Raw genomic sequence first — 11,333 nt, 5'->3', positions numbered from 1 at the left:
AGTTACACATGTGCACATCACCTATACAATTATTCTAGCTAAGTCCTTGGCTGTTTAAATGCCGCCAAAAAAATTTACTACAACACACAATACACTTGTAAACATAACACACTTGTAAACACAACAGTATTTGGATGTTAATTTATCATTATCATTTGATTTATCATTATCATTTGAACAGATATGATTGGCTGAATGCTAGCTTGTGTTTGTCTTAGTTACTGTCACTCCATGTTGACTGAGAAAATGATCCCTGAATGATGTGTCTTTTGATAACACTGTGAATGTTGGAGTGCCTCCCTCCACGGTGGGCCTGAAATAGAAACAACCAATAACAATACACGTAGCTTGATAATACCGTAAACAGGGAAAGTTTCGTGGTCAAAGCTTACCACAACTATTCACAGTAAAGCTTAAAATTATAAATAACACATACTAAATTTAGCAGGGAAACTTTTGCGGTTTGCTATAAATTTGAAAACCATGAAAAAATGCAAAGCTTTTGCCCAGCAAAACTATCCCCATTTACTGTATATTCAACCATAGTGGTGACAAGGTTCATTCTTCTGTTTATTCATTGCTTATACCAAGCGTTTATAATATAAAGAGGGAGAGTGTCCAACGCTGTATTACCTGGTCAAAACACACTGCTTCAAAGATTGCATCATATCCCAAGAATATTTCAGCATACTTCAGTATAATTCCATACAAATTTGTCACCTGGCTTCACCTACTGAAGAGCGTTTATAGGTGTTGATTTATCAAAGGGAAGCATTCTTAGTGCTTTGCTTTAATACACTTTCAGTAGTGATTTAATAAGTTTTCGTGCTGATAGTCATTGCACAATCTTTGAATGCAGTGTGTTTTGACCAGGTAATACAGTGTTGGACACTCTCCCTCCCTCTTTATATTATGAACTCTTGCTTATACGTATAAGTCTTTGGCATCATTACCAGAGGTTAATCTAGGGGTGGGGGGTTGGGGGAACAGGTTAGCTATTACCTCCCCTAGGTTTATACCTAAAGCCTTGAGAAATGGAAAGGTTTACTTGATCACAAAGTTGTATAATCCAATGGTCAATATTCAATGGCATCACAGTAAAATTTCACAAACATTAGAGTATATTTACACCTAATTTTTCTAAAATTTCCTGGGGGAGCATGCCCCCAGACCCCTTAGAATCCGAAGTGGCTTATTTTACCCCCCCCCCCCCCCCCCCCAGCTTACTATTCTGGGTTGAGTCCTGATGTAAACAAGTGATGCTGTGAGTGGTGTATAGAAAAGAATATAGGGCTAGCTACATTATTAACACGTACTTTGGCTGTGAAAGGGAACTTATATGGTTGTAACTTAAGTGTAAAATCCCAGTATATGATTGCAAATTTACAACATGTATCCATACCAACTATACCAACTACACATATAATTCATTGCTATCAGGTATATCACTACAGAGGGGAGGTACTACAATACCAGTTTAAAAGGTGGCACACTGGATAAAAGCATGATACCTGAGAGTAGTCAAGACTTCTCTGAGTGTGGTAGATGGGTCAACAGCCATTAGAACATCGTCTCCACAGTATACCTGTATAAATGTGAACATGTAAAATAGGGCTGAGCGATTGTGAAATTTTGCTATAGGGTCATTCCATACCAAATCAACCAAAAAAAATCCGGACCCCTTCGGATTTTCGTGAAATTTGGTATAGACATGGACTCTACTAAGAAACTTTCTCACACCAAAATTTGGCCAATTCTATTGATCTCCCTTTAAGATATGACCGCTCAAAGTTTATTAGAAAATATTACAGCAGCTTATACAGGTTTAATAAAATGGCCATAACTTTGTCAGTGATTTCCACAGAACCTTTCTGTTTAGAGTTTTGGAATGCTTATTAAATTCTCTTTCCAGTGGTATATAATTCATTATAATTACTCAAAGGAAAAGGTCAAACCACAAAAATGTGACTTTTTCCTTTGGTCTTAATTATTTCAAAAACGGATATTTTAATTGCTTTTATTTTTTGTTGAAATATTCTTCTAATAGCTTTCTTTCATGGCGGTAAGTTAGAAGTTGGGATGACAAGTAGATCATGAGTTATGGCTACATACATAATTCTTATTGATGTTTACATGCTACAGGGAGTATAACTATGAACACTACTATAACAATACAAACCTTTTAAATTCAATTGTAGTATGGAATGATTGGAATCTCATCGGAATGTGGTCAAGTTATATGACACATACAGTTGGAAGCATAGTACACAGGTATAATCACGAGATTAAACAGAAGTATTAATACTCTCCATTGCTGAAGTACCCATTTTATGGCAATTTTGATAACTGGTGAAAATACCGTCAAAAGTCCATAGCTAATAGAGATTTTGTACCATATATTGGGAAGGTTTGGTACCCCGACTAAGTTTGGTGAAGAAAATATTTCGACAAAATTGTGAAACTTCATAATAGGAGGGTTTTAAAGTAACCAAATTTGCCGAACAATTTCTCCGCTAAGCTTTTCTGTTATTATTTTGTATAGTGCTTGTCTGACATGCATAGGCTAGGCATAGTAACCGGGGGAGGGGGGTGGGAGGAAAAGGGGAGCTAGAGCCCCCTAATGATTTTCTATGTTTATTGTGCAAAAAGATCGAAGACTCTAATAGAATAGTCAGTTGTTGTTTTAGAGCAGTCATTGTATCAAATTGCCCTCAGAATTGATATCAGAAGGCAAAATTTTCCTGTGGGGGCATGCTCCCAGGCCCCCCTAGAGGGGTTGTGTTCGCATGTTTATACTGTCCTTTACAACCACCTGGAAAAGAGCCCCCCCATCGAAAAATATTCAGCTACGCCTATGACATGTATAATTTCTTTTGCGGGATCTGTTTGTAATGTTTTTTGATGTAATAACTATACTTCATAAAGTCACAAGGAAAACTCCAGATGGGGAACAACACAGACTATAGCATTGCCTTGTCGTCAGAGATACTATAGCAATTTAGGTGGTAGAGTACAGACTGTCTGTGGGATCAAGACCTCTATATATTTACTCTGTATATCGACATGAATTTTCAAAAATGTATTGCACCAGTAACACTTAGAAGCTGTACCACTGGAAAACTTCATATATGGACATCAACATAGACAAAGCATTATTGCATATTTCAAAACCAAAAGATAAACTTGTAAAAGAATATTTTCTTTGTCTGAAATTTGAGTATCAGTGGGTTATATTTATTGCTGGACATATGTACAGTAGTTCACCTTCAGACACTGTATTCTGATTAGTCTTTATTGACTGTAAAACACCAGTGATGGTACTATATATGTCCAGCAATGAATGGAATCCATGCTCTGATATACTGGAATACTTAACAACAAATCCTACCGTTTCACTGTGTTGCTTTTCATGAACTAATGAATGAAATTTAGACCACTTACCTTAGATTATCATATTTTTATATATATTTACTGAAAAGAAGTTGGATCTCTATGCAAGTATGTAGTTTTTGATGTGTATTTAGCTTTTCACATAACTGCTTGCATAACTTATTCTAAAGCGGTAATCAAAATGCCCTGTAACTTTTTTTTTGCTGTACCAGTGGTGAACACTAAATGTTGTAAGTGTACTGTAGGATAACTTAAACTGTCACTGACTTGATGCATTTTTCATGAAAAATCAGGAGCTGTAGGTGCACCTCATACTCAATTTGCAAAAATTCAAGAAATTGGTTTATGTACATTATCAGTGTCCAATTGTGTGTAACTACTCCAAATTTCATGGTCATACCACATTCTATTACTGAGTTACAAAATTTTAAACACATTACCAGATTTTGGAACAGTACACTAATCCCCTCTGAAGTTTTCTTTGCACTGGCACTTTCTTGTGATTTTATGAAATGTAGCTGTTATGTCAAAAAAAACTTTGCATACAGATCTTACAAAACAAATTATACATGTAAAAGACGCTATACGAGAAGTTTGGCATGGGAGTTGTTTGGCAAAGAAATGAAAACTAAAACCCTTTTCCTTACCAAACTTACAGTACCATAAGATAATTTACCACCAAACCTCCCCAATATAATTATGGTATACAACCTCTATTATGGACGATATTTGCACCAGTTGTCATAACTGCATGATATATGTAACATGGGTATAATATTGGTGTGCCTCAGCAATGGAGAGTGTTAATACTTCTGTTTAATGTTGTGATTATACCTGTGTACTATGCCTCCAACTGTATGTGTCATACAACTTGACCACATTCCGACGAGATTCCAATCATTCCATGCTACAATTGAATTTAAAAGGTTTGTATTGTTATAGTAGTGTTCATAGTTATACTCCCTGTAGCATGTAAACATCAATAAGAATTATGTATGTAGTCATAACTCATGATCTACTTGTCATCCCAACTTCTAACTTACCGCCATGAAAGAAAGCTATTAGAAGAATATTTCAACAAAAAATAAAAGCAATTAAAATATCCGTTTTTGAAATAATTAAGATCAAAGGAAAAAGTCACTTTTTTGTGGTTAGACCTTTTCCTTTGAGTAATTATAATGAATTATATACCACTTGAAAGAGAATTTAATAAGCATTCCAAAACTCTAAACAGAAAGGTTCTGTGGAAATCACTGACAAAGTTATGGCCATTTTATTAAACCTCTGTAAGCTGCTGTAATATTTTCTAATAAACTTTGAGCGGTCATATCTTAAAGGGAGATCAATAGAATTGGCTAAATTTTGGTGTGAGAAAGTTTCTTAGTAGAGTCCATGTCTATGCCAAATTTCATGAAAATCCGAAGGGGTCTGGATTTTTTTTGGTTGATTTGGCATGGAATGACCCTATATGCTTTCACGATTGTAGAACGTATCATGAATATGATAACTGAATATGATAACTGAATACGATAACTGAATATGATAACTATCACAATATTATGTATCAACAGCATCATATGTGACCAACTGTGTGAAAACTAGCCATTTTCGTAAAATTCTATTTTTGCCATAAAACCGTATTGAAATGCACTGGGTAAAAATACATGTGTTACATGAATAAATTTATGCACACTTTAATTGCATTTGTACGCACTGAAATTAAGCGCAAATTAATAACAACCTGTACACCACTGGATTCGCCCGTTTACAGAGAGTAAGAAAATCTTTGTTTCATGTTCACACAGCAAAGGATACGTGAGTTATGGGCATTTATTTATGATGTGGTAAAAACAACTTTCACCATCGTCAATTCTTAGTTGGAATGGCCTTCTTCTTTGTCAACACAGAGGAGTACAGGGAAAGTACTATACCTTGATTGATTTGCCAGTTTATGGTGCACAGATTGAGCCAAGTCCCATCTTCGTAGCTGATTTCAGTTGTAAGTTATGATTGAATAACTAAGCACCTGTAATTTATTTCCCATATTGTTGCTGTACAAATCGAGTTCCAACTGTCAAGCGCCATAACTCCAAGACCATTCATCATAAAAGGATGAAACTTTGGCTGTCCATTCTTTTGTTACTATAGATAACAGAGATGCAATAAAATGAATTTAAAAACAGCCTGTGTTTGCTCAGCCAGTCACATACATGCACAACTTTGCATGAATTACTTTTTGTTATTTGTACAGGCAGTTACAGTTACATTTTATATAGTTATGCAACGGCCACGAGTGCACGTTGTATAACTGTTATGTACTACTCACCTAATAGGTGGGGAGAGTCTCACCACAAGACAGCTGTAACACTTATAAAGGCCAGGTTTCTAACATCGATTGTGGGTAACCAAGCCGGACGTTGCGATGACGTTCCCCCTGCAGTACTGCAGCCACCTGAGATATTGAAAGCTAGTACGCTATGAATTATATCACTAACCTGCATTCGCTGTTCGACTCTCATCATGTAGTGCTCAGCATGCCAGCGTGATCACTCAATCGCCATATAGACTAAGCGCCAGACTAATCGCCATAGTGATTCTCTCGAGCAAAAAAAAGTAGCTAAATAGACATTTTAAGTAAACAAAACCTAACTACTAAACGATGCTAGTCTATTTCTTACTATTCACACTGGCTAAACTCGAATCAGGTGGCATGACAAAACTGGTTACCACAATTGAACGTAAAGGTTAGTATTATTTAGAATATATTTGTTTTATTGAGTCATTGTCGAAGTGGGCTACAGTTTAATCTGGGCTAAGATGGCACCAGACTAGTAAGGTGTATAAGTACGTTTATATATATATATATATATATATATATATATGTAGACTAGAGTTGTGGCCACCCGTGTTGGATTTGTCGATCGCCATTGGCTGCTTGTAAACATTATACGTATTGGTGATGTTATGGCCCACAATCGACCTTTACATGTCAGGCTATAAAAGAATTCGAGTGATCTGTGAAGTGTCTTTCCACCTATTAGGTGAGGTGTCGTAGTGGTCTTCGCCACCGGCACTTGTGCTATGCTGCACAAAACCGCAGCCAGTGCAATATCCGTATATTGCACTGCGGTCGGTGCATTATAACTTATAATGCACTCGTTGTGGTCTAAAAAACCGCAACCAGTGCGTTATAAGTTATAATGCACTCGCTGCGGTCTGCAGCAGTGCAATATACAAATTATAGCACTGGCGGTGCCTTTGAACTGCCCACGCAGAGTGGTACATAACCAGTAAGATTTATTCACACAAAGAATTGTCTCACAAGTATAGGCTTGCTTTCCAGTTTGTCTTCTTCAACAACAATATGCGCCACCATTGAATATACTAATATACATTTGCATGCGATTATTTATAATATCACGTCAACATCATGATGTTTACATCAACATTGTCAATGTATACATCACGATAGTTTACGTCAACACCACGATGTTTAAAAACAATCACGATTCAATCCCAGAATTGATTATCTCCCAGCCCTAATGTAATATAACTATGGGTCTCCAGCTATACACACAGTATTATTGATGTACACTAGATATATCGTGAAACTTCAGTTTTCCAAACACTTGTTGGTGTTTAGATAACTTAGCTCTGAAATCACCAACAATACCAGTGCTTTGCAATACAAAAAAAATTATGTACCCTTGTCATAAAGTTAGATATCTTGACTACACAGTCAAATGTATAACTTGAACTTTAAGTACCAGTGTATGTAGCATACTCATACATAGAGTCCCAAAGGTAGCTAAATGTAACACTCCGGGTTTCTCGTAACTTCACTGTAGTAGCTACAACTTCTAATTCGCCATAGCAACAACTCTTCTTTATTTGAAAGTGGGTGGGACTATTACATGCGCATGACATCACCAGCATTACGTACATACATACATACATGCGTGCAATGATTAAAATACAATAAACAAGTGTTCTTATTATAAATAACTGTTAAATATCACATATATATTCCTCAAGGTCACAAATTGATTTGTAACTAACCTCAAGATGGTCGGGAGAATAATTATGATCCACATCCCATCCTGTGGGCTCAGCAAACATGGTGTGTAAGTGATCTATAAACCTGAAGATTGTAGTATGAGCATTTAACATTATTAGCAGTTAAAAACAACTCATTACTGTACATTACATAACTGGGTTGACTGACTAGCTAGCAAACCAGTGAAGACTGCTTTTATTAGAGTACATTGCTGCTTTGAAAATGGTGTGATAAAATGTGGGCCAGTGAAAGTTAAGATTGTACCCCAATATCTGTTGTATAGCAAATTGTAAAGAGTTGGCAACTCTAAACAAGATTCATAAGTTAGAGTAGAACACAAAACCAGTATACTTCATCATCCTTACCTGTTGTTCTCATTAAATGCAACAATGTAGTCACTTTGGCCATGTTCAGGGTACACAAACAACACTGGCCATACTATCTCCCCATTGGTGTTGATATGGACACGGCCTCCAGCTGGTTGGCATGGTGACAGTAGGGTGTCATGTGACAAACAAACACCTCTAGACTAAGACCAAAACAATACACTGCTGTAATAATAGTTTATCACAATACAATTTTGTTAGTTAGGTAACCTTATTACTAGTATCAAAGAGTTCATAATATATACTGATATATATATACTGATATATATATACTGAGGAGAATATCCTAATCTCATATACCCTGTAGAAGGGCGTATCGTGAAGTTATGATGTAATGACAAGATATTGTGGTTTGTGACATACGAGCAGCTGTAAAAGTGCAAGAATCAATAGCAGCATTTTACACTCGTGACGTTCAGGATAGTCATATTCGCGAATGGCCTAGCAAGAAACGCCTACGAAGCGGTCTTAACCCATGGAGGAACGATTGTAGTCGGTGAAAAGCTTAGAGCTGGAGTGAATTTGGTTGCTAGCAACGTTGTTAGGCATGCGTTCAATCGATATCATGTTCAACTAATGACATCATTAATTATAAAAAGAAAAATGGGTGAACTCAGAAGTGCTACGTCATAACTTCACGATACGTCCTTCTACAGGGGTATACAAGAGTAGGATACTCTCCTCAGTATATATATTATGAACCCTTGCTAGTATTAGGGTCATATAAATTTATACTCTAAACTTTTCCCCTCTCATAAAATAATCTCCTATATGGTACACACTCACACACTTTTATGATAGCTATCAGCTCTTCCTCTTCTTTCTGTTTATTCTTCTCCTCCATGTGACCTTTACGCACATCACGATCTTGTTTCTTCTGTCCTTAGAAACAGCAAACATAAATAATAACACTTGCTGTAGGGATTTGAAATACACAATCAGTACATAAAAAGGCTGTTGAAACTATTCCATAAGGTAAGGACTAACCAATAGTCTTGATTATCAAGGTGTGTTAACATACTGTATTTAGAAAACATCGGAGAATTGTCCTTTATTTCGCCAAACTTGTACCTACCTTTAGGGTAACTGCTTTCTTCCTCAACTCTTGTAACTTCTGGTTGGTCGGTTCAACCTAACAACATTACAACACAAAATGTATTGCCAACAATAAACCCTCCACCAAACCACAATGAAGAACATAGATACAATATACTAGTGAAGTGTGATATGTGATATATATCGAAATATCGTGATAAATTTTTTTATATCATGATATGATATAGACTCTTTATATGTGATATAAGCCTAGGTATAGATTTTAGTAGAAAAATGTACCCAAGATGTCATCATACACTGTAATTTTTATGATAAAAGAGCTTGCAATGTTGTATGCTAGTCATGTACCATGTTGTATTGTACTTCTAGTACATCACTGCTACAAGTGTCATCAGTGTAAATACACTATCTGAGTGATGAGTTGTATATCGTGATATATATCGTATCGTGATATGTCGTGTGCAATAATTGTGATAGGAAAATATCCTATATTGCACACCACTACAATATATGTACTTATTTTTCATTCACACATCTACTATTCACATACTTTACAATGAGGTAACAATGCTGTAGTACCTCAAATCAATTCCACACAATATTAATGGTAAAACATACACATGGTACAAAGTGAGTAGAGCCTTGTCAGTCTCACTGACATCATACATAGATACTTAGTATATTGATGTCCCTACTAGTAGCATGTGAAGGCTAGATCTCTGCACGACGCAGGTTAAGCCTGTACAGTTTATCTGTATAGTCACCGCACGGCTAGCCAAATAATTCTTTACAGGGTGTTATTTGTATTACCCTCAAGCTACAAATAATGCCTACCTGTAGTCCACTATCACACCACTCTATGGCTTCAGTGTAACTGCTTATCTCAACACAACCACTTGCTCCTGCACAGGTTAGTGGGGTGGGGCTGGTTAACTGCATAACTAGCTAACTCACCTCTCACATACGCTTTGATGTGATAAGAATCAAGCTCACGTGACTTCACAGCATCGTTCACTGAAGATCTGTAGTTACCTAAAGAACAAATAGCATTAAAATTCCCTAATAGAGTAATCATATATAATTTCTAAAATCAGCCTAATTCTAAGGCTAGTTATTTACTAAATACATACCTAAATAAAACTGTGCAGTAGCCCTGTTACAGTACAACACAGTATTCATGGTGACATCACTAGATTTCTGTTTAATGCCCTCTGTGTATTCCACTACTGCTTCACGATATTTCTTCTTCTTGAACAAATCATTTCCCTCCTCTTTGTGTACCTTGGCTCTTCCTAAAAGCACAGATATACAGTTACCCAATTTTAACAATACTGCTAATTGAAATACCAGTACTAATGTGTTTACAGTGGTTCCCTCACCCGTATTACCCAGATACTTAGTTAAGATTTCAAACTATCCCCTAGTACATAAACTGACCTGGAAAACAGGATACCTTGATAATCAGGACACTATTGGTTGTTAAGTACCACTTACATAGAACATTCAAGGCAATAATTTGATCCTGGTGACTTATTGGTAATGGATTCAATAGCATCAATGTATGCTTTGAATATCACGTCATATTCTAGATAACTACTCTAATAGAACACACAGTTACCAATACAGTCTAAGCTGGTCACCTTTGGGACTCTGAAGTGGGCTAATATACAAATGGGAAATTTTAAGTTAGCCTTTATAGGAGGTGGTTGCCAAGACAGGTAATAGTTCTGCTATCGATACCATGCCATTTAGTTTCCATAAATATAATAGTTAGCACACCAATAGATAGAGTAGTACCTTCAGGAGTTTCTTCTTCAAACTTGATCTGTTGAAAAGCAGCAGCAGCAGGGTTCTCATTGAGATCAACTTCTTCCAGTGGCTTGTTCATGAATAATGGGATCTGCTCTATCTCCTACACCACAACAACATGAGAATAAGCCTACAATGGGACCTCATTAACCAGGTGGCTGGCTATGTGCATGCAGCACAAATTACATTGTAATTAACCCAACAATAAATTTAGGGACTTTGAATTTGGTTGGTATATACGCAGGTGGATTCAGCACACAGTTTTCTTGATCATCAAGTAGAAAGTTTAGCAAGAAAAAAAGCCTGTAAGCTAAGGTTGTGCATACAGCATTTTCATGTAGCCAGACCATTACCTTGCCTCTTGAGAGATAAACCATCATTATGGAATAAAGAGACACATAAAAAGTACATAAATGAGTTCTCGGTCACATGAAACCACCAAACAGGGTTAGTGCATTAACACCTGTGTGAGCATGGCAAGGAAGAGTTGAAGAAAGTACAATAAAATAAATAAGTATGCATGTGTGTATATTAAACTACAGTGAAACCAGCCACCTCTTTAATTAGACCACCTCGTTATAGTGGCCACCTCTAATAAGTCTAAGCAGTACTTTATAACCTCATTAATAAGGCCG

The 11,333-nt window shown here is 36.4% G+C and overlaps 1 protein-coding gene across 2 annotated transcripts in view; it reads right to left on the bottom strand.

The window, feature by feature from the left end:
- Positions 1-147: 147 nt before the first annotated feature.
- Positions 148-11,333, bottom strand: part of LOC136255371 (tetratricopeptide repeat protein 4-like) — a 13,172-nt gene continuing 1,986 nt past the window's right edge. Inside the window, exons 2-11 of one of the 2 annotated variants that reach the window (XM_066048128.1) lie at positions 10,687-10,801; positions 10,020-10,181; positions 9,844-9,921; positions 9,724-9,791; positions 8,909-8,965; positions 8,624-8,710; positions 7,813-7,976; positions 7,450-7,531; positions 1,512-1,585; positions 148-313 (exon numbers count right to left, since the gene is read on the bottom strand). In XM_066048128.1, coding sequence (XP_065904200.1) covers positions 199-313; positions 1,512-1,585; positions 7,450-7,531; positions 7,813-7,976; positions 8,624-8,710; positions 8,909-8,965; positions 9,724-9,791; positions 9,844-9,921; positions 10,020-10,181; positions 10,687-10,801 — 1,002 coding nt within the window. In that variant the 3' untranslated portion in view covers positions 148-198. The remainder of the gene's footprint in view (positions 314-1,511; positions 1,586-7,449; positions 7,532-7,812; positions 7,977-8,623; positions 8,711-8,908; positions 8,966-9,723; positions 9,792-9,843; positions 9,922-10,019; positions 10,182-10,686; positions 10,802-11,333) is intronic. The other variant, XM_066048129.1, reaches the window with a different exon arrangement.

Source organism: Dysidea avara, chromosome 5 (genome assembly GCF_963678975.1).
Source record: "Dysidea avara chromosome 5, odDysAvar1.4, whole genome shotgun sequence".
In the NCBI taxonomy this organism is placed as follows: Eukaryota; Metazoa; Porifera; class Demospongiae; order Dictyoceratida; family Dysideidae; genus Dysidea; species Dysidea avara.
Note: the sequence above shows the minus strand (reverse complement) of the source record. Positions and strands in the feature narration are given on the sequence as shown.